We start from the raw sequence: 24038 nt of genomic DNA, 5'->3' as shown, positions 1-24038 counted from the left end.
ACTCTAAATTTACTGTAGATGTGTATAACAAAGCTGACTAGGCCAGTTTCATTATTAATTTGCCTACATTTAATAAAATTAAAGTTTGATTACTTTTTTATTTACAATAAATTGGTTAACCAACTCATTTCATGAGATAAAAAAATGCCCCAAAAAATAACTAATCAATTCTGGGGGTGGGGGGGGGGAAGTACTTAGTTTTGTTATAATTTAGTCAGAACAAATTTACCAATTATTTATTAAAATAAATGAAACGTTCTCAAATTACATTTTTGTTGTCATGTTTTTATAGTTAATTGTTAACCTATTCCAATAGATAAATGACAATTTATCTAAATAAATTAAGGCAACAAACATTGCAAGACTATAATTTATCTGTTCAGTGAGCTGTAGTAAAGAATGGTTTTATACTTTGCCCACCCCAGTCTGAAGTCATACCATTAGCTTTTTCAAATAATAGTTTTAATTTACTCTTCTACACCATAGCTGCCGTTGAAATTAGAAATGTCCACTTATTTGCCTTTCTATAACTCTTCCAGTCGCGGTTGCAACCTGCTGATGGCACTGTAAACTCAGTGGCCATTTTCTTCTGAGAACATGTTCTAAATTTAGTGTCAGAGGATGTCATCAACAGACACAGGAAGAGTCACAGAAAGGAATTCAACGTCACAGATAGTCGAATGAAGTTTACCTGAGAATGGGATCATCCTAAAATGTGACCCCAAAGTCCAGTATTCCAACCTTTATGTGAATGTTGTGTATAAACAAAAACAACAGAGGGTTACAAGTGTTTAAAGAGCGGGTGCTCCAGGGCCTGTGCTGCTGTGAGTCTGCTAGTCGGGTTGAGATCAAGTAGGTGGTCTAGTAGGTCGTAGGCCTCGTCGGGAACTGCGTCCCACGCCCGCTCATCGTGGACCAGGCAGTGCCGCAGAGAGGACCCTTTCTGAGTTTTATCCTGGCTTTTCAGAGGAGTCTCGCAAGGTTGGTTTTGTGGTTGTTCGTTTTGAATTTTACAATCAAGTTTGCGTTGACTGATCGTTTTGACTTCCTCATCTGGCCTCTGGCCCCTTAGCGTCTCGCAGAGGACCCTGAGGTCCAGCCGGGGAAGCTCCCGACTGCACAGCACCGTCTTGCCTGATCAAAGTGGGTGATGATTATAGCTCAAGCCACAATTCCATTTCACATTCATGTTGATACGCACCAAATGCCTTGGCTGCTTGTACGGTTTCTCTGGAACCTCGTATCGTCATGATCTGAGTGAGAGCCACCATGTCGTCGCTGGCTTTGAAGAATGGATAGCGTCCACTGAGCAGGGAGAGGAAGATGACCCCGGCTGACCACACGTCAATGGCTGAGTGAAGGACCAAACACATTTGTTTAGAGCATACAGAAACCGACAGCCAACATATAGTGGGTGAAATCAATGGGATGGCGGGAGATTAGACAAAAACGACGCGGAAGAAAGAAAAAAAAAAAAAAAAAAATTTTTTTATATATATATATATAAAAAAATTACATGTTTTTATATATATGTATATATATATATATATAAAAAAAATTACATTTTTTTATATATATATATATATATAATATTTTAAATGTAATTTGTCTACAGGTGTGCATTTGGTATAATTGGCATTAGGACTATGATCATTGTAAAGGGTCACTGGAAAGTTGATAGATTATGATAATAGCCAGAACAACAGTCAAAAATGCTTCTCTTTTGAGCTTTCTGAAATGGCTTCAGATGCCACAAGATGGTGGTAAAGCCCTGTCAAAATTGATGTCACTGTTGAATGTTGAAGTGAGTGTTTTGGAGGACGGGGAGGAGCTACATTTGCATTTCGGGTACATTATTTTCAAGCTAAATCAATTAAGTTACTAGTAAGCCATTTTTAAGGGTAATGTAAAAATAGTTTGAAATGATATTAGTGTCTTTGGAGTATATTTACGGTTGAATTGTGACATGAGAAATTATAAACATTTTTAGGAGACTATTTGCAGCAGAGATTGGTTTCTGTGACTCCTTTTCTTATCCTGGTCCAAGACACCCTACCTGTGCCTTGGTTTGGGCACTTTGTGAGGACCTCTGGTGCTCGAAAACCTGGCGTTCCCGCCCTGGGAGCCACTTGCTGCTTCCTTTGAAAGCAAAAGAGGAGCATGTCATGTACGGTATCAGAAAACGAAAAGCCCTTTACATGAAGCACTTTACCTAGACAGACAGATATTGCAGACACGGTCTGTCTGGAAGCAGTTACAAGTGTGGGGTTGATGAACACCTCTCTGAGCTTTCCTGACCATTGCTGGTCCCCCTCGGGCTGAAGGGAACCTTGAACTCGAGTGCGCCCCTGATTTCATGGGTTTTACCAGCTGAACGAGAGGGGAAACCGTTAATATAACAATACATGTATGATTGTGGTTACAGTGGTGTGGGACAAACCAAAAGCGATCCTTATTTTTCTTAAATTAAAAAATTGGCCACAAAATGATCTAATTGAGGCCAAAATTGCAGCACAACTGAAAATGGATGGATGTTCAAATATGATTTGGTAACAGGCTTACTTGTATCTTAGTTTCTTGCTTGGTAGTGGCAGTTGAATCGCAGCTGTTCAAGTTCTTCTCACTAAACACGGGCCTTGGCGCGTTGCGTAAACTCACTAAATCCTGCAACAAACGGCAATGAGTTTAGTCATTAAAAAAAAAAAAAAAAATAATAATTAAATATAATTGCAGAAAAACACGACAGGAAATAATGACAGGGGCTGTGTGTGGAATCATTCACCCCTACTCACTGTACAGTGATTTTTCAAGTTTGGATACGCAAGTGGACAAGACAAATTTTATTGCATAAATGTGTGCTTAACTGTATTTTGTCCAAGTTTTCAAGGAGTCAGATGACTGTCAACAGCCTTTGAGTGTTCCAATCAAGTGAAGCAACAGTCTGAATGTCTCGCCAGTTTGTTCCACTGAATGACTGCTACATCGTGTTTCTCGTAAGATATATACATATGTAAAGGGATAACCTATATTCACCACACATTTGAACATCACAACAAAATGGTGAGGTCACTCTACTGTATATACAGCGCTATGTAATGAATAGGGAGTGAAAACAGCCAGCCACCAATCACCAGGGAGGAAAATGATCATTTCAGTGCAGACACCTTTGTGTGCTTGAGGCGAGAAGTAGAGGCCCCCGCTGTGCTTGTGACAGAGCGTGTTTTTTTAATCAGCGCTTTCCGAGCGGCTGAGGGGGTGGTGGTGGTAGTGGTGATGGAGGAAGAAGGTGGGTGAGCTGTGGATGGCGGTGGAGGAAAGGAGGCGGGGGCTGTGATGGTAGTGGGAGGTCGAGGTGGTGCTTTGTCTCGTCTCTCTTTAGAGCCAGCTTTCGGCAGTGACCACTTCTGTCGGACCACCTTGAGCAGCTCAATCTGAGTGTCGGCAGTTCCCTGAGCCAGGCCAAAGTCCACCAATGCAAACCTGCACGCACACACATTGTATGTATGTATTTACATGGGACATTGTGCCTTGCCCACCTGAGGCAGGATAATGTATGTAAAACAGGAAGCAGCTTTTGAGGAGGAGGAATTATTACGTTCTAAATCTAATCTGAAGCAGGAAAAAAAATGTTGGTGTGTTTCACATTGGTATGAGGTAAACAAATTAACTGTCAACTAATTAAACATGATTTCAAATTGTATTCGAGAGGAAGTGAAAGCATTTTGCATTGTCACTACTCACGTCTTGGCCTTCCTGTTGTAGAGGAAGTTGTTCGGTTTGATGTCTCGATGGATTATACCAAATTGATGAATGTGTCTGAGAGCCTTCAACAGGTGATAGATGTACAGACGAACCTCTTCAAAGCTCAATAAGCCGATGATGTCCTGGTTGTAACATTTTAATTTTAATACATTGAAATCAAACCATGCTTTTTGCTGAAAAATAAAGACATTTAAGTGATCCCAACATTTTGATGTATGTAGTATATTTCTTACCACTATTGCTCGATGTTCCATATAAGGCATGACAATCACTACATGATCCTCCTTCCTGAAGCAGTACTCCACACCCATCACGTTCTCTCTGCCCCTGCAAAAATAATGAAAAGTGTGTTTTTCAGATTCAACCAACAGGAAATTAATAAATAAATACAATAAAATGACATATCTGTGAACCCAAAATCTTGAAATTGAAATAAACTAACCCAGCAACAGTGAGACATTGCAGCTCGGCGGCAATCCGAGTAGGATGGCTGGTAGGGATGAGATGTTTGAGGGCAAACATCTCTCTGCGTCCATCCCGCATCCGAGCCTCACCAAGGTAGACGGAGCTGAATGTCCCTGGTGTGTAAGTTTTAATAAAAACGTCAACAAAGGTCAAATAAAAATTCTAATGGAATGTATGCCAAGCAAACTATGAATGAACAGTGTAAAACTAGAAAAAGTGCACCTTCTCCAATTTTCTCAATGATGCGAAAAGTCTTGGCAAGCTGAGGAACAGCCTCGTAGAGCGTTTCAATGTCCGACTCCACATCCCCTGGAGGAAAACACCAAACGTTGCATGTTTTTGTAACGTGTAAGAAAGCCAGTGTACCTGAAGAAAACCCACGCAAGCAGATAGCAAACATGCAAACTCCACACTTGGTTGACCTATAATGGCTAAATTAGTGATTCTCAATTAGTGGATCACGTAGCAATTTTGGCGAGATAGCGGACAGGTAGTAAAAAAAAAGGGCTCCCTTGTGTTACAACGGTACCAAAATAAGGCATTTTAAGGCAGAAAAATATATCTTCACCTGGCTCAATCAGCACCGTATTTACTAGGCCTGCACGATATGCAGTTTTAACATCGCGATTGCGATGTGTGCATGCACAATAGTCACATCGTAGGACGTGCAATGTTTTTTTTTTTTTAGAACACGGAAACTTTTTGTTTGTTTCATAAAAGCAGCACGCTACACTATGCTCTTCATTGTAGAGACTACACAGACCGTCTTGGTCACCCCCACGCTAATTAGACTTGCAGACGACCTGATTCTGGGTCGGGGTGTCGTACATAGCAGAGCAGCTCGATCGCTGCGATCTAAGACGCCCTTATTATAACACCTTATGATAAGTAGTCCAAACAGCATCGACAAATCACAAATGCAATAACTTTTCACGGGGCAAAAGTGAAAGTGAAACTCAACGCCTTCACAAAAGAGAGGTTTAAAAAAAAAAAAGATCTGCACGCTCGACAAAAGGTATAAAATGCCGTGGCGCACGTATTTCTATCAAGTGGCCATCCCAGAGCTGTATAATAAACAAAGTAAAGTCTTCCCAAACAGAGCTATTTGAGTCATCCGGTGAAATTCTTTCTAGTTGTAATATCGCAATGTACATCGCAGCCTCCCCAGAAATCGCAATGTAATTTTTTTCCAATATCGTGCAGCCATAGTAGTTACAGTTTATCACCGGATTATTTTAAATCATGGCCTTGAAGTGTTTCTCATTACAAGATGTACTGAAATTGTGACATTACCATTGCATTAACGTAGGTTAGTGATAGACCATGACGCGTCTGACTTGAAGACATAGGTAAAGCTATTAATAGCCATAATTATGTTGCCTCTGTCGGAACAGTGAAATATTTAATACAAGTGTGTTAATAATGTCGCAAGAGTATTTTTCAGCTCTTATGCGTTTTAAAAAGATAAACTAATTAATTATTAGCGATCAAGCCGCCCATGTAAAATTAAAGAAACCATTCTTCTTAGGGCTGATAACTGTCCGATAACCTTATGTCAATTTTAAAAAGTATCTCTTGAAAGCCTAACAAAATTGGTTAGTGCGGCAAAACCGACAACTTGTGTGCTCGATCCGCTTCCTGGCAAACTAATTAAAGAACTGTTTACGACCCTAGGACCGTCTGTTTTAAATATAATTAATCTATCGCTTACCACGGGTATAGTATCAGCAGCTTTTAGGACCGCCGTTATCCGACCGCTACTTAAGCAACCAAACCTTGACCCAGAGAGTCTCAACAACTATAGGCCGGTTTCAAATCTTTGGTTTATTGCAAGAATTCTTGTAATAGTCGTAGCGCAACAACTTAATGAATATATGACTGCTAATAATCAATTTGAACCTTTCCAATCGGGTTTTAGAGCCGACCACTCTACTGAGACGGCCCTTGCTAAAGTAACTAATGATCTTCTCATAGCTATGGACGCCGACACCTCATCAATATTACTCTTACTCGATCTTAGCGCCGCTTTTGACACCGTTGATCATAACATATTATTAAAACGCCTTTAAACGTGTTTTGGCATTTCAGGTTCAGCGCTTTCTTGGTTTAATTCGTATCTGTCGGAGAGGACGCACCGTGTAATTCATGGCATTGCAACTTCGGATATTTGTAAGATCACATGTGGAGTTCCGCAGGGATCGGTACTTGGACCTCTATTGTTTAGCATCTACATGCTACCGCTTGGTGATATTATACGGAAATATAACATTAGTTTTCACTGTCATGCTGATGATACGCAGTTATACATGCCGTTTGATATAACGAATCCGCGTGATTGCTATAAATTAGAAGCATGCCTTGCCAAAATTAAACAATGGATGTCTTTCAATTTTTTGCGTCTTAACTCAGATAAAACCGAGATGTTCATCATTGGACCAGCGCGTCATCGGTACCTTTTCAAAGACACCACTCTGAGTATCGATAAATGTAATATTGCCCAAAAGGATTCAACAAAAGATCTCGGTGTTATATTTGTCATTTCAAATGCACATTAAATTTATTACTCGAACTGCATTTTTTCATCTGCGCAACATTGCTAAAATTCGCCCAATTCTATCAACGTGTGACGCAGAAATCTTAATCCATGCGTTTGTTACGTCTCGCCTCGACTATTGTAATGTTTTGCTCTCGGGTCTCCCCATGTCTAGTATTAAAAGTCCGCAGTTAGTTCAAAATGCAGCAGCTAGACTCTTAACTAAGACGAGAAAGTTTGATCATATTACCCTGATATTAGCCAATTTGCATTGGCTTCCGGTCCACTTGAGATGTGATTTTAAAGTTCTGCTACTTACCTTTAAAATATTGCACGGCTTAGCACCTTCCTATCTCGTTGACCTCGTGGTACCATATGTTCCGTCTCGAAACCTTTGCTCACAAAATGCTGGTCTTTTAGTGATCCCGCGAGCCAAAAAGAAGTCCGCAGGTTCTAGAGCGTTCTCTATTCGGGCACCAATGCTTTGGAATGCACTACCCTCAGATATTAGAGGTGCCACCTCAGTAGAAATGTTCAAAACACTATTAAAGACGCATTTATACTCTTGCGCATTTAGCTGAACTATTTGTTGGCTTGTTTAAGACATTGACCAACTGGGCATGCACCTGTTCCAGTGATGTCGTCTTCCTGCAGCGCGACATTTGATCAATTTATTTATATACTTTAGCATCTAATTTAATTATTTGTTGGCCCGTTTACTGCCGTTTCTTCTCTTTTCTGCCCCCTCTTCTCCTGCTTGGGAATTAGGTGATGGGGACTTGCTTTGAAGATTATTGCACTGACGAACCGGGAAGGGACCTGCTCTGCCGAAGTCGTCTTCATGCAGCGCCTCTTCTGATTTCCTTATATTTCAGCACTTCGTTGAACTACTTGTTGGCCTGTTTAATATTTCTGTTCTTTCTTTTCTGTTCCCAATTCCCCGACTTGGGAATTAGGTGATGGTGATTCACTTGGAAGTGGCTGTTCTGAATTTACACCAACTGACCGGTACAAGATCGAAGGCTCATCCTCGGATATGCTGCCATGGATATTACGGCCCTGGATGAGGACCCACTCCACTGAAGTCATCTTCCTGCAGCACTTCATTCAATTGACTCTCACATTATCTCATCTATTATTGCATAGCATCATTGTATGTGTCAAATGTTGCCCAGTTGGCATCCATTGCAGCCTGGTCATCCTGGAAGGGGGATTCCCCCATCTGTGGTCCCTTCTCAAGGTTTCTCACTTTTCCCCTAATGGGGTTTTTGAGTTTTTCCTTGCCCTCCTGGGGGTTAAGATCGGTCGGGGATGTCGATTGTGGTTATGTAAAGCCCTTTGAGACTGTCTGTGATTAAGGGCTATACAAAAAAAAATTTACTTGACTTGACTCTTCAAACTGAACAAAAGAAAATCATGAGCTCGACCCCATTACACCGACTTTCGGTTTTTTTTTTTCAATTCAAGTATTTCACAAATTCTACCGTATTATGAGTTGCGACCACAACTTTGTTTTCAAAGGAGATATTTTGAACAACGCGTGTTTATTCTTCTTCATTCTCCTAAACTGGGTCGCAAAGACCCAGGGTGACGTTTGCGGGCCAATGGGTTAAATCTCAACATTGTCAACTCACTTGAGATGTTTTTGTCGTTTCCAGACTTGACACAGCCGTCTGTTTCAAACGTTTCAGTGCAGACGACAGAAGAATCCATCTAATATTTTTGAGAGAGAAAAAAGAGACTCAATGTGAGACTTTAACATCAATTCAGCATGCAGTGTGTTGGCGAAGTTACAACAAAACAAAAAGAAACTGACCTCACGCGTTCCACGCAAAGAGCGTCGGTCTCCAGACTATACACAAATGTATGTCATACACTTTCGAAAGACCGGAGGGATTGAGTTCACTCAGAAAATGATGGTTACAAATTTAGGAATAAACAAAAAAGTTTTACACTTTCGACGACCGATTCCTTTTCCGCTAACGAACTACCCGCTAAAATGACGTGACAATAACGAGATCTCGCGATAGGCAAGAGAGGGACCAGCGGATTACGTCATGGCAACGCTCACGCGATTAGAAATTTACAAAAAAAAGAAAAACGATTAGAAATTTGCTGAATAAAGAAAACAACAAAAAACGATTAGAAATTCGGTAACATTACATAAAAACTATGATCACAAAATGTGCCTAATTATCTCTCTAAAATAATTGATTCTATTATAACTCATTCGATTCTAATGATTAGATTATGCAGGTGTACCAAATAAAAAAATCCAGTGAACCTATAAGGATTCTCTTGAAAAATCAGTGAAATGGATGATAATACTGTCACAATGTCTGCATTAGTCATACATATCTTTAATGAATAAATATATGTAAGAAATACTGTATAATGAAATGTAAACAATGCAATTCCATTGTTCTCTTCTTGAGAAGTAGACATAAGCACAAACATCATTTAGGATCCGAACATTCTTAGTCTCCAAACAATTTAAATATTCAATAATATAAACATTTTTTTTTATCTGAAGCCTGCACTGTCTCTACTATACAGAAGAAACAAGGGAACAATTACATACAACATGCGAAGTCATATTTGGGAACTAGACAACATCCAACAACAGTCTTTGGCATTTTGTCATCCAGACGTTCTAAAATATGCCATCAAATATTCCAATAAACGCTTCTTCTTCTTCTTCTTTGCTGTTGGTTCTGAGAATAGAAGGAGGCATAAGGTGGGCATTTAGCTGAATAAAATTACATGGAAATAATGTCAAGAAATTTGCAAGGGAAAAAAATTAAGCTGAAGCCTCGTTATTAAATGAGCCTGTACCTGCTGCCGTCAGTCGCAATGGCGTCACTCATGGTTGAGAAGAAATTGAATCTTTGGGTTGTTGGGGCCACACAGTTCGAAGTTGTTCTTTCTGGTGACTTTGTTGTGATTACTGTACTGAACATGCTTGGATTCTGCACATGAAGAAAACAATGAATCACATGCACAACATGTTAATTAGCATACACATACCTTTGTTTGGTTCAGTTTTCCAACTGTAAAAGGAGAGGGTTCAGGAATGTTGATTATATTTTGGGAAATTGACCTGAGGAAAAAGGGTGAAAAAAGTTTAAAAAAAAAAACAACTAAAGAAATAAAAATGCATTTAAAAAAAAATGAGGGAAATCCAATCTTAACTCCACTAAAAATTCACCCTGAACTGAACTCAAATCAAATATGGATAATAGCATTTGTGACAACATAAATACTTTGGAGGTGTATTAAAGTTTGGTTAATAGTTAATATATTTACAGAGAATAACAAAATGTGACGTTACACGTCCGCTGTGTACACGATCTGACCCTACCTGAGTGCAATGGCGGTGGGGAGATGTGGTGATTTAGCCACAAAACCTGCATATACAAATGTGAATGTCATTGTTGTGCATGAACTAAGTCTGTAAAAAATAAATAAATAAAAACACAATGCATACACCATCGAACAGTAAATCAAACCTAAAAAATACTACCTGATTTGTTGAATTCAGTTGACTGAGTTTGAGTCAGCAATGCATCACTGGCATGAACTGGTTGCTCATCATCAAAGTCGCTCCAGTCGTCCCAATCGTTACCGAGGTCAAAGCTGACGCTTGGTATTTGGGACAATGTCTCATTGTTGCTGCGAGTGCTCTGATTTGACACTTGCCAGGGTCCCTAAGGGGTAGTACACGCTAGATGCAGCCGGCAGTGTTGATTGAGTTCATGTGCGCTTTGGCGCTTTTACTCACAGCAGAATGTAATCCGACATTCCTCCACCCGACGGAAGCTGAATATGAATTAAAACCGATGACAGACAGGATTAATTTTGCATGAGAGTTGTTTCTGTCAGATAATGGCAACTTGATCTAAAACTGAGATTTAGGGTGTATGACCTTGTTTGGTCCGGGGTGCAACATTAGCTGGGACTGGCTTCTCTATTGCTCTGTGCATGTCCATAAATATGACATCATCTAAAGAGGGAGTTCCAGATGCAAAATAAAAAAAGTATGGTCACAGAACATACACTACACACAAAAAGGTAAGGTTATCGGGCTTTCGGGTGAAATGCACTCGAACCTCTTCAGTGGAATTGACATATAATTTGATCTGTTCTAAAGTTTGGAATGGATTCCCAACTGTTCAAAGTTTAATTTGCTGTTCTCAAATGATCGCAAAATCCACAACAGACGTTTGATGTAGGAATCGATCATACATTTTCAAGGACATCCACTTCTGTGCTTTTCTGATGACACGTGATGGCACTCTAAGATCAATATCGAGCGACTGCGGATCAATTGTCAGGTGTTGTCTTGGTCTCATGATGCCAAAATATGAACAGCATCAAGAAAAGAACTGTTTAAATATAAATTCAAATTGAACCTGGAAATGTCTTTATTGATACTTAACCCTGCGATGACGAGGAGGTGAGGAATTCTAAGGAGTAATATTGGTACCATTGTCAATGTCGTCCATTTGTTGCGGAAACTGTGAAGAATCTTCTTGGGTCAGATCCATCGTCAAAACGGAAGCATTGTGGTTGTATCCGTCATCACTTCAAGCAAGATATACGTAATAAGTAAAATGAAAGAAAATGTCATTATTGTCGATTATTGCCCCACAAGATCACCTGGACAAGTTGTGTCGTTTCTCAGCTTTGTATGAATACTGCTGCATGTTGACACCCACAGAGTGCTCCATCATTTTCATCTGACAAGAAAACAAAGCCAATATTCAAGCCTAACTCAGATCTCAGCAATCGTAAATTTTGCTCTGTTCAATGTCAATTATCCTCTCGTGAGCCAGCAAAAATAATATTGTGTTACGTTGCACCCCCTGCCATGTTCCTACCATCTCACCTTGAGTCGTTTGACTGGGGTGGGTGGAAGTGTGTCACACCTACTCCTCAGATCGCTCAAATATGAAGAAAAACATCCAGCTTTACTTGCCAGCCTCTTTCGGACCACAGTTACGCCGTTCTTACCTTGGGGCGGATGGAGGATGCTCAGTAAAAAAATGGACTGGGGGTATTTATGAACAAAGGTTTGTGCAGATAAATACAATAATGAATGATGATACCGTACTTACAACAGTCGTGTCCACACCGGTCCTTATTCTTGCACAGGTGGTTGCATTGTCTTTTATTACCTCCATCTAAGCACAACGAAGACGATGAAAAGGGCTTACTTTTTGACATTTTCACTAATCCCTATGCTTGTACCTTGATCTGTGGAAGCTGTTACGTTTCCCTTTAGAAGTGCATCTTTGACAACACAGTGTAGGTTTGCTGCTGACTGATGTGGTGGCTCTCCAGCAGAATCATATGACTCATTGTACAGATTATCAGTCTCAAATTTGCGTGCTCCCGAGAAGTGCACACTGAATTTGTGCTGGATGTCTAGGCCAACTGTCCAAGATAAAAAAAAAAAAAAAAACAGAAAAGACAACCCGGTTATCAATTGCATATATTTTGGGACATTATGTTAAAATGAAACATAATTTCACCATATTCTGAACTGATGAGATTCACACTGATCTCATCTCCCTTCAAGGCCTTTGCCACTTCAACCTTCTTTGACCAGCTACTGCACTTCAACAGCAACAAGTCACTGGGGAAAAAAACATAGAAAGCTTATTTTTGAAATTAGTATACAATCAATATCAGTTTGTCAAACATCCCCTACGTGAATTTCTGATGGAAGACACAATTGTTGTCAGAGTCTCCAATGAGCAGAGAAACATAGTGATGGTCTGGAGCTGTTCTCTTGGTCAGCAGCAGATCTCGGTTTTTGAGGTTCACCTTCACGACAATTTCAGCGATATTGCAGCTGTATCTTGGCAGCTGCGTAATACAGTCGTGATATGAAAGAAAATTGTCAAACATACTACGACTGTAATGCTGAAGAAAGTCATCCTAACATTTCTTAACATGATAACACTCTTCACAGACATGCTAACATTTACCAAAACTTTTTACCTGCTCCAAGGTGACCTCATACTTTGGGAGGTGCAGGACAAATTCCTTGATTTGGTTTCCAAATGGTGGATGTCTGTTGAGAATCTGCAAAAAACATGTGATATAATTTGAGACATATTATCAAACAAATATGCACAATGACATTTCTCTGCCAAAGTCATTGCTGTCAAAATTACTTGTAAAATGTAAACGCTGTAGGACACAGACCCAAATGCAAAGCCTGCGTGGAGGTCTGTGCTCTAATGAGCAGACCTAAATTAGCTATAAACAGAACAGTCATTACGGCATTGCAAAAGCAAAAAAATCAAAGACTTTATTGCATTTTTCTGAATAAATTTGATATTTTTGACACATGTACTTTGAACACATGACCATACATATACATATATTTATTTCAATAAACAACTTTCTTTTCTTAAAGAAAACAAAAAACAATGCACTCTAGATGACATACCTAAATTCATATGAGTATCAAGAACTCAGAAGAGTCAGCGTGTTTGAGTGCAGAAACTAGACTAAGGTATATTTTGTTGTAACTGTGACAGAAGCTGCTTTGCGCTATAAAAGCTGTAAGCCTGCCAGTTGTACTTTACTGAATAGTGTAATATACCAACATCTAAAATTAGCAGAGGATGGTTTCGATCCATCGACCTCTGGGTTATGGGCCCAGCACGCTTCCGCTGCGCCACTCTGCTTCACAACATTACATGTCATCGTTAGTCATTTGTATCTATAAATAGGTTCAGGTGGCTCTTGATTCCTGACTGTTCAAGCATCGGAAACAAAATGCCCGACTCAGCTTCTGGTGAGTAAGCAAGGAGCGTTAGCGTATTCCAATAAGGGGTCGCTGTAGTAAATCACACGCGTCATTTGTTTGCTTTTTTTTAGTTTGTTTTGGACGCTGGATGCACTTCCTCATGCACACAACCGGGGGTGGGGGCCTCTTCGGAATGTCAAACCTCCTCAGTTGTGTCCTCATGCCAACACTTATCCCCGAATCCCTCATTCACTCCACATAATATGTAGCACATTATAATAGTTCCCTCAATCTCTGTTTGGCAATTCGGACGGCCAGCTAACTACTTTCTCCTTGTCGCATTATGCGTGACCAGCTTAAGATCTCCGACTATCAATTGTCAATAAAAAAATATTTAGTCTCAACTGTATTTTATTTCATTCGTCAAACATATTTTCATCCATCGATCCATCCTTTAACCTCACGAGGGTCGTGGGCATGCAGCAGCCCACAATTAAATACAAATAATTATTAGCGCATTGCTATTCGCGCTTGTGCCATGTTGTTTTCCTGCTAACAATGCATTGTGGTTTCACTGGTTGACAGCGTGAACAACGATGCACACTACTTTTATAAGTGTATTGTGGGTAATTTTGAGTGCCCTACAAAATGGCGTAACCCCTTAAAAGTGCACTATACAGAGATGTGTGTTCTTTACTGACGTAGAGGAGTGCACTTCACAGTTTAAGACTGACCAGCTCAATCTCCCGCGGGTTGGTTTGCTCAATCTTGCTGAACGTGGTGAGTCCAGCATTCACCATAGCAGTTGACAGAGTTTGTCCTGAAACACAGTATTAAATATTTCACGTGGACGGTTTGGGCAAGGGCAATGCGATTTGTTTTAGAGGCAGTCTCACCTATCTTGTCAAGCTGTTTTGAGACATACGTAGAGTTCTCCCAGAGTTTTGCTCTGAAACATTTGGCCAGGATCAGAGAGTTGAGGAGAATACTGAAGCCCATTTTGGAATGCTGACTCAGGTAATCAGAAAGGCCTGGTTGGAGTCAAAACACATTTGAAGTTGGAGTCTGTTTTAAAAGCCCAAACGTATTTGTTGTCTCTGTTTTGGCTGACGTACATTTGCTGATGCGCATCCCATTCCTGAATATTTTTGCTGTATCCTGTGTGAGGCCAAACTCTTGAGTTGAGATGGACCCTAAATGAGCTTGAATCAAGCTGCAAGGCAATAAAATGACAGTCTTGGAATAAAATTTAAAGCAGTTTCTCTAGTTCCTCTTTAACGGACATAATTTTGGCAAAGATAAAAGGAAAAATAAATCACCCACCAGTTCACTTTCATATCACTGCTTTTGATCTTTCCTTCCATCGGAAACCTAAGAAATACATGCATGTTTACCTCACCTAAACATGAATCTACCTCCCGAAACACACATCGTCGCTGTCGGGCAAAAACCGTTACATTTTTTAAACAATGCTATTTGTCTGTCCGTAGGTTGTCCAATAGCCACCATATTGAAATGATGACACATAAATTATCAAATGATATGATTAACAATTATTGTCTTTGACGTGACCTGATAGTGGTTCTGTTCTTGTCCCGGTTTAAGGTATTCAAGGGCCTCTTCTCAGTCACTCTCAGCTGAATGTCACTGAACTCTTGACTCTTGGACACCAGTTCAATCTGTACAAAGAGACATATCAGATTGATAGCTAGAACAACAGGAATTGCATCAAAGTCAAAATACCCGCGCATTTGGACTGCAGTTGCTGGTTAGCTTGCTCAATTAACCTACCAGGTCAGACAGGTTCTCTGTGCCAGATACTTTGCTGAACTGCAGCATGGTGTCAAAGGCAACACAGTACCTTGCCATCAACTTTCCAGCCTCTAAAATCACAACAAAAATCAAACACTTGGGGTATTGTGAGGGCACCGAAACTGAAGCCTGCGCGTTCCACTCAAACACTAATACAAGAAAGAAATACAGATTTAACAACGTAAATTTATGCCAATGACCTACTAAAAGGGCTTTGCTACCTGTAGGTTTAATATTGATGTCCTCATCCATAGTGATCAGATTGATAGAGGACAGAGAGTTGAGGTTCTTCAGACAGAGTTCTAAAATAGGACAGGAGTAAACGAATTTTAAATCAAATTTGGGAGATAGTAACATCCTCCAAAATTCCTACAACGTAACAAAGAATAAAAGATGAGGATTGAGCGAATCTATTTGAATAATCTCAAACGATCCACAAAATGGATAATTCATTCATCCTTCGAAAGCACGAGTGAGTTGAGCCAGTCCAAGTTGACTTTGACCAAGAGGTGGGGGACATCACAGGGGTACATTTAGAGCCTTAATTTTCGTGTTCAGCACAAGTAGAGCAAAAAGTGCAGTCTAAGTGTGCACATGGGGGGAGTTTTCTTTCTTTTGGTATTTTCATGGAGAGGGGCAAGTAGTAAAGGGTGTTTGCGCTGTCGTGGGAGCGCAAACAGCTAACTTAACTTCCTGACCAACGAAAGCGACCTCACTGATTCCCTTTAAATTCAGCACAGGAGAGGCGCATAGTCGATATGGCAAAAGCATAACCGGACTGACCGCATGTAGAAGATTGAAGCGTGCAAAGCATGTTTATAAGGAACTGCTAGTAGACCTCCACCCAGCATGGTGTACTCTGGGCTGCCAAATTTCCAAACATGGTAAACTAGACTTGCCCCCGGATGCACCCAATTTTACCTCAAGTTCACATGCACCGCTCTATGAAAAATAGAGTTGTTAGTCTTCAACTGAACTCACATTATTATTTTGGAATGTGGGAGGCTGTCTGAGCACCTGCGTGGCCATAGAAAATTCAGTCCAAGAATCAAAGTAAAAGCCTACCTTGAAGTTTTGCTTCAATTCCACATTTTCCTATGGCAGCAGAGAAACCTGAAAGGGTGATTTACAAATTTTGCATTGGTATTAAACATTGCAACATTGACCATAACAACTTTAAAGTTGTCTCCTAATGATGAGACTTTCTACATGGAGCAAACCATAGTGTTCTGGGTTCTTCAGCGCTCGTATGTAGAGGAAGGTGGAGCGTATCCAGTCCAGAGCCATGTTGACATCGCTGATGGTTTGGAGAACTATCTCTGCGTTCAGGTGCTCCACCAGATGACTATGCAAACTGTCCAAAACACATTTGGTGTTCTGTAATGTTCAGAGTTTTCTCGCGGTTCACCATTAGCATCCCTTCCATCTCAAATTCTTCTAAATGTTTTTTTTTAACAGTATACAAGGAATGTATCCCTGTGTCAACTGGGTTTCACTGTAAGACTGTCATATCAACTTTCACTCTGAGAAAAATTCAATACCTGCTCTCGATAATCTCCATCCCATTCATGAGTTTCATATGCTTGTCTCTGGTTTGCATTTTGGTCATAATCACTGCAGTGGCAGATGTGTCAAACTAAGACAAGAATATAAAATCAGCAAAAAACACAGTTGTAGCCCATCCAAAGACCATAGTTAATTTTCTCATTCCATTTTTTTTCATTATCAAGCCAGTACGTTGGCGTAACCAATTCCGGCATTACCTGTGGTCTTCCAGCCCGGCCAATCATCTGCAGCAGGTCCACTTCACTGTATTCTTCACAGGAGCCTGCAACATACTGCATGGTGGACTTGATCACCACCAGGTGAGCAGGTAGGTTCACACCCATGGCCAGAGTGCGTGTGGTAACTACAAGATAAAAACACAGACAGACAACAACACAGTAAACAAGGGACAGAAAAAGTAATGCTACGTGGAGCAGTTGTTGGAAAATGTGGCAGAAAGGAAAGCAGGATCACGTTTCACAAACTGTCAATCTTACAAAGGACAGGCAAGTCTCCTAGAATGAAGGCCTTTTCTATCACTTTTCTGTCTGACGCCTCAACTCCAGCGTGGTGGTAACCGACTCCCAACATCACCAGATCTATACACCAAATAAAACTGCGTCATTAATGTCAAACTGTCGGCCAAATTCACAGTGAATTAAAATACCACATTTTAGCTGAAGCACACAGAAATTTAGATGACCAAAAAAAAAAAAAAATCACCTTTCAATTTTGAATCCAAAACGGACTGTGCATAATTAATTAACCTGTAAGTCAAGGAAACAAAGAGATGACAGACTTTCAAAGCTTTTTATCTTGATGATGTTACATGCAAGAGTTTGCCATCATGTTGTTGAATATACACCTTTGCTTGTGCTCGGTGGCCATAAGGAAGCGAGTATCCTTAGCCAGAACAGCAGCTGACTGCTGGGTTCCTTTTCTGGTGGAGCAAAACTATAGAAGAAGGTGAAAGTTGTCACAGGGTTGCCAAGTATAATAATAATTCAACAACACAATATCACTTTAGTGTTTGAGTAGACACACCACTAAAGCAGGCTTGCGGTCAGAGTAAGTCTGTATGATATTGGCCATCTTGTAATTGAGAGACAAGTCGAACTTGAACTCTGTTTGGTTTGGGTTACAAGGGAATCCTAACACCACTTTCCTGAGCTTCACTGGGCGGTGGCTCTCATCCAATGCCAGATATGAAGCTGGACCCTTTTCATTGGACAACCAGTCTGCGATCTAAACTCAGGACGATAATAAAATGACTGGTAAACTAACTCCACTGTAGCTCGAAATGAGAACAGAATTCTAGTGTTCTTACATCAGAAATATTGGGTATGGTGGCTGATACAGCCACAAACCTCATAGAGATGCCAGCGTCTTGATTCAGGACTGCTCTGTCGGCATGTACCGCCTTCATCCTGCTAACCACCACTTCAAGAGTGGCACCACGGGTCGCATCCTTCACGACATGAACCTGGAAGAACAAAAGATCATCTCGAATAATTTAATGAGAGCAGTCGCTTCATGGGATGCTGGTAGTCAGACACTAAAAATGAAAGTTTTTCTATCTGTGGTGATCAAAAAGGAAGTCAATTTCACACACTCACCTCATCTATAAGGAAGAGTCTGACTAACTGCAGCAGACAGTTGTCCTTCCACTTTCTGGTCATGCTGTCCCATTTTTCCTGGGGAAAGAATACATTGTTATATGATGTACTCAAGTAAGCTTTTGGCATCCGTTTTTGTCCCCTGGAGTCACACACTGGTGTGGTCAAGATGATGTGCGAGTCCTGAATTTCGAAGAAGTCGTCGATCTCGGTGTCGCCCGTCAGCTCCTTGCAGATCAGCCCCAAAGGGCCAAACTTCTTTGTCCAGTTCTCAAAGCACTGGCTGCAGAGAGCTTTGATGGGGGCCACTGGCGAGCAAAAACAAATGTATCAAATCTTCTTTTCTGATTGAATTTGAAATAAAAAATTCCACTGATCCTATTAACATAATACTGATGTTTTCTTTCACTTCCCTGAGCTGAACATCTTGCTTTTATTTTATGATTTTACCTTCTTAATCATTTTGCCATTTCACAGTTTTAATGTTTTAATTTATCCTGTTTTTATGTTGCAATGTTATCTGATTTACATCTTTTCATTGAATCTTGTTTTAATCATTTTTTCAGATTTATTTATTTTTATTTACCTCTGTAAAGCACTTTGGGTTTGCCTGGTACATGAAGGGTGTTCGACAAATACATTTGCTTACTCTCACTGTTCACTTTATTTGTATATCTTTATAAATAAAAATATTTACCCTAGTACCATCATTTTAACTGAATTGCGTTGGATGCTTGGTAATTGTCTTAAAATGTTAAAATACACTAATACATTAGCTGCGGGCTTATAACTGGCATGGAACTGAATTCGTTGAAGTTATATAAAAATAAATTGTAGGAATGCCAAGAAATGCTGTCAAAGAGCAGAAATCCTAACAATCGTGATAACACTGGAAAATTGGACATCAATTAAGATGCGAAAATACATCCCACATGACCCACAAAAGCTTATTTCAAAGAGGCGTTAGTGAAGTATTTTTTTTTTTAATGCTTAACGAAGATTCGTGTGAATTCTACAGACAACTCACTATATACAGCTTTGATGCCTCTCCAAGGCTCCGAGGTCTCCATCAACAGATGGATGATAGCCAGCTCGAACAGCACAGTTTTGCCAGATCCGGTAGGAGCACATGCCACAAAGTTCTTGTCTGTGTAAAGAATCTGACATGCCCACAATATCAAAGTCAATTTTCTCAAATTCTAAGAGGACTCAATTTAAATTATGCTTACGTCATCAAGAGCCTTAGACTGGACATAGTTAAAAAAGGGGAACTCGCTGAAGACGGGTCTGAACTTAGCTGCTGTTCGCATTGGTCAAGAATTGAAAATGTCAAGTATTTGTGTAAACCCAAGAGTAAAATAATTATTTTAAAGGCCCTTTAATGTGACTTCAGAAATTTGTTTCTAAATACATTACACAAAGCTAGAAGAAGAAACAGAGAAAACTGTTAGCACTCAATTGTGGTGATAAAGTCTTCTTATTTTTCACTTATTCAGTTTACTATATTTTTGGGTTATGGCTAAAACCGCATCACGTGCCGCATTTTGGAGTGTGTCAAATTGAAAGACATATTTTTACTTAAAGGGACTTTAATGATTGTGCTTTTAAATTGTCAAAAAAAGGATACGAATTTCAGAGACAGGGCGCAAAATGTCAGATCCTGAAGACCCTACAATACACACAATCCAGCCATTAAAATATATTGTATCGATCTTTTGGGACATTTTTGTTTGCTGGAGTGTTGTGAGATATATTCTTTAAAGTAAATAGATGTGCCATGGCTCAATAAAGGGTTGGAAAAAACTTATAAACAAAAATACTGAGATTGTTTCTATCTGCCCGCTGCTCCTTTCTACCACCTAGTGGTTAGCACGTTCACCAACAACAAGACAGTCAATGGAGGAGCTCACCTCGGTTCACCTCATTGCAACCCAAACACACTGAGCTAGCTGCTGTCATGGCTGCACATTTGCACGGTCGTTAGCGGCAACCGTATTCTGAGGCTATACAGTAATCTGTCGGCAAGTTCTTCAGAGGTGCGTTTTTTTAAGTGTGTCATCGCTGTGCAGCACCTTGGATGTGCAGCGGCTGGGGGATGTTGGGTGGAACCAAGGCTCTCATTGTGCCCTTGTCCTGCCTTTCTACATGGGCCGCCTGCTGGGAGGGATTGACGCTCATTGCAGATGAGACCAGAAGAGGGGGGAGGAGGGAGGCTGGCTGGAAGGGGGAAGGAGGAGCAGCCTGGCTCAATGTCGCCGTCAGTGGCTGAAGAGGAGGAGGCGCTGTTGCCATGGTAACCGGACTGGGAAAAGTTTGAGGTCTGGATGCTGTGTGACGACTACAGAGGTCGCTTGTGTTTGACGAGTCACCTCTGCGACTCAGCACGGGAACCTTGAACAAGCTGTTGGTGGCGGGAGTACAGCAGAGGAAAAAGATGAAGACTTTCGTGTCTGCAGTTCAGTGACGGTTACTTTAAAAGCAGACTTCCAGTAACATTAGTAACCTGAAGATTGAGCTGCTTCATGAAATACACTTGTGAAAACACTGTGCCAGAAGTTACAGAATAGGTCCAGAAATTATTATTTATTGACTACAAATTTTTGACTACGAACGTTGTTTCACTGATATTGTGGTACTTTGAGATATGAGTGACCCAAATCATGAGTTTTTTTTTTTTTTTTTCAAAATAGGAGATACCATTCCTGCCATTTTTTCTTGACAGACAAAATTAGAGATATGAGCCTTTTATGGTTGCAGTGGGCTCTTTTCACTTCAACAAACATAGCGAACAAATCTTCAAAACAGAGGCCTGAATTTTCTTACTGACACACCCTGTGGAAGTATATTGCCAGAGTAAAAAACATAAAATCAGCAGAATTACATTTAGTGTGTTTAAAACAACCTAATTTGCTATGTGAAGGTTTTGCATGACAAACGTAACAGAAAGAATCAAACTTGCATTTGAAACCACCACTACAAATTGGTGTACTGTGAGATATTTTTAATGTCAAATATGAGTCCTTTCCACAAAGTGTACTAATATTAATAATGTCTTTATCGGCACATAAACTCCCAAGTGGAAATGAGACTTCCATGTCATCCCAATTTGGAAATAATTCTTCTCATAAGAAATAATGTGAAGTGAACTCATTTGTTCCAGCATTAGGTGTCACCAATTTTACACTTTTATGTTGTAAAGGCAACAAAGCAACATTGTAATTTGAAGAAAAGTTAAGGTGTGTCTTTATATGCAAGATTTTTGCACAGTTACTTCGAATTTGTTTGAAACATATTTTGAAACATATTTAATACTTGAGACGTATGATTTGCAACCACAGTACGAAGACTCTGATATTCCCCAGAAAAAAAAACTTTTCACTTTTAAATGTAATAAAAATTTAAGAAAGTTGCGTCACTCATCTCTCAAGGTACCACTATAAAAACCAAATGCTGTTTTTAAGACATTAAACCTGCAATGAACCGATTTCCCTAAATAGCAGACCAGTCTCCAAAATGAACACGAGTGCCAGAAAGTATACAGTTGTTCATAAGCAAATGTACAGCTAACAAGAGTATGAACTTCCACTTGCCTTCTCTGCAAAGGGGGTCCTTTTCTGTCACCCACGGGTAAATATTTCATGCTGATGGTTCCTCGATCAATATCGAGTGGACTGTCATCTTCATCTATGCTACTCTGACGGGGACTACGACAGATGTCCCCAAAACCTTCACCTCCCCAAAGGCCATCGAGGCTACTGACGTGGGCGCTGTCTTGGATCGCTTCATCCTTCCTCCCAAAGAGATTGTTTGACAGTCGTTGGCAACCTGTAAATTCTAAAGCTGTTAGAAGAACTGAGTTGTGTAGCAGCTATTATGTGAATACTACTTAAAACACATCCCAATTTGTTTATGAGATAAAGAAAGAGTAAATTTTTTCAAGCCTATTAAAACAATTACGCTGTGAGTCACACAATTCAACATAGTTAGACTTTAATTGCCAAGATAGGCAAGTGAAAAGGAATTCACCCTATTCCAGAACATAACCTACTGTACAGGGAAGCAAGTGACTCGGCCTCTTCCTGCATAACTTGAGTGGAGGGAATCTGGGAAAGAGCTGGAGGTGCTTCCAGTTGCCATGGACTGACCTTCCGGTTCAGTGGTTTTCTGTTGATTACAACCCGAAAGGGGCACAAATATCAATTGAAATAAAAGGGATGACAGCGAGTTTCAGGGCTTTCTTGTTGTACTCACACTTTGTGGACGATAGGTTTCTCAAAAAATAGATTGTCCAAGGACAGTGTGCAGTCATCTGAGTCCAACATCTTATTCATTCACTTTGAACCAAGACAAATTTGACAGGAGAAAAATCTTTCAGTACACCACACCGAGAAAAATGACAAACAACAAAAATATATATTTTTTATGCTGGAATAATGATGATCTCAATTTGCTGACAAATTTGTCACTCAAAACCTGAGCTTGTTTAGTAGAACACAAAGCTATTATTCAGTCATAATAATGGAAATAGGATGAGTACACAGATTAACTGTAGCTTCTGCCATCTATTAGATAAGCATTTAATTGTCCTACCTCTCATTATGAGTCACTGGTACAGATAGACAAAGATAAACAATGAAGTTGGATCAAATAGAATAGTGATGGTGTGTCACTGTCAGTACAAAAACAAAAGTATATATTTATACATGAAGTGACATATCAACATTAAGGTAAATGAATATAAATATTTACGTCTTGAAAATGTTGACTTTGGTGGCGATAAACTATTTACATTGAGTAGAGTATAAGGACCCTATTGAATTCAACAGAATATTTGTCAAATTGCCAGTCAAGCTTTCTTCTGTAGTTTTAATAGTCACATTATTTTTTTTATCCATTTCTATGCTGCGATATGTCCAACCATTCGCAATTGTACTCATACTTATGGATAATTGTTAGTGTTCAATGACCACACATACTTGGTTTGGGAATGTGGGAAGAAACGTAAGAAAGTTGTAAATACAATACAATACAATGCAATATCGATTTGAATCCATATTAATGTAACAGTTGCTTCTTAAATTAGCAAGTTAGCTTTCCACCTGTTTTTAGCACAACACTGTATGCTATTCATATATTAACAGCTGTCATTGTTTTCTATATTTGAATGAAATTAAAAGTTTCATACTTGTAAAAGACATTCCACATTGATAGATACTCTTGCTGAATTTACGAGAGGTCATTTTCAAAGCAGACTGAAAATGAGTTAGCATTGCTAATTGAGAGAAATAAACTATCAGCTAACAGTATAAATAATAGCACGGCACGTCTGTAGTTGCCATTTTTTTTAGTCGCATTACAACAAACTGTATTTAATTTTGATGTACAATATATTTTCCAATAAAATTCTAATGATAGGAAATGTTATTACTCCACCTTTGTTCATAAATGGTGTGTCCTTCGATGCTAAAATTATCCGAATCGGATTGAGAGATTTTTAGGAGTCGCCACTTATGCCGGGTTGAATAGGATGAACTGATGTTTA

At 39.8% G+C, this 24038-nt stretch overlaps 2 protein-coding genes across 3 annotated transcripts; both read right to left on the bottom strand.

The window, feature by feature from the left end:
• Window positions 1-659: 659 nt before the first annotated feature.
• cdc7 (cell division cycle 7 homolog (S. cerevisiae)) lies at window positions 660-8801 on the bottom strand. Of its 2 annotated transcripts, none has more exons than XM_088311050.1 (12): window positions 8577-8801; window positions 8395-8473; window positions 4450-4536; window positions 4205-4340; window positions 3996-4089; window positions 3742-3884; window positions 3165-3480; window positions 2563-2664; window positions 2213-2370; window positions 2057-2139; window positions 1202-1351; window positions 660-1134 (listed from the first exon to the last, which is right to left on the bottom strand). In XM_088311050.1, the coding sequence occupies exons 2-12, from the start codon at window positions 8471-8473 to the stop codon at window positions 782-784; spliced, it is 1701 nt and encodes a 566-aa protein (XP_088167176.1). In that variant the 5' UTR covers window positions 8577-8801; the 3' UTR covers window positions 660-781. The 2 variants fall into 2 exon arrangements, with proteins under 2 accessions (XP_088167176.1, XP_088167177.1); XM_088311051.1 differs by having other exon boundaries at window positions 3417-3480.
• Window positions 8802-9413: 612 nt separating this feature from the next.
• Window positions 9414-22827, bottom strand: hfm1 (helicase for meiosis 1). The gene is made up of 40 exons (XM_088311355.1): window positions 22748-22827; window positions 22545-22660; window positions 22087-22330; window positions 20569-20897; window positions 20124-20165; window positions 19726-19796; window positions 19524-19656; window positions 18653-18804; window positions 18497-18574; window positions 18208-18363; window positions 17925-18125; window positions 17746-17834; window positions 17604-17647; window positions 17378-17479; window positions 17099-17244; window positions 16877-16971; window positions 16556-16689; window positions 16401-16448; window positions 15557-15637; window positions 15315-15406; window positions 15096-15202; window positions 14847-14894; window positions 14639-14736; window positions 14420-14554; window positions 14258-14343; window positions 12767-12850; window positions 12474-12631; window positions 12295-12398; window positions 12011-12196; window positions 11878-11943; window positions 11649-11773; window positions 11420-11499; window positions 11247-11344; window positions 10686-10763; window positions 10542-10579; window positions 10284-10467; window positions 10122-10167; window positions 9788-9860; window positions 9596-9729; window positions 9414-9465 (listed from the first exon to the last, which is right to left on the bottom strand). Exons 1-40 carry the CDS (start codon window positions 22825-22827, stop codon window positions 9414-9416), a joined length of 4413 nt encoding a protein of 1470 aa, XP_088167481.1.
• Window positions 22828-24038: the final 1211 nt, after the last annotated feature.

Source organism: Idiotropiscis lumnitzeri, chromosome 12 (genome assembly GCF_059441095.1).
Source record: "Idiotropiscis lumnitzeri isolate Australia: NSW breed Sydney's pygmy pipehorse chromosome 12, RoL_Ilum_1.0, whole genome shotgun sequence".
NCBI classification, from domain to species: Eukaryota; Metazoa; Chordata; class Actinopteri; order Syngnathiformes; family Syngnathidae; genus Idiotropiscis; species Idiotropiscis lumnitzeri.
Note: the sequence above shows the minus strand (reverse complement) of the source record. Positions and strands in the feature narration are given on the sequence as shown.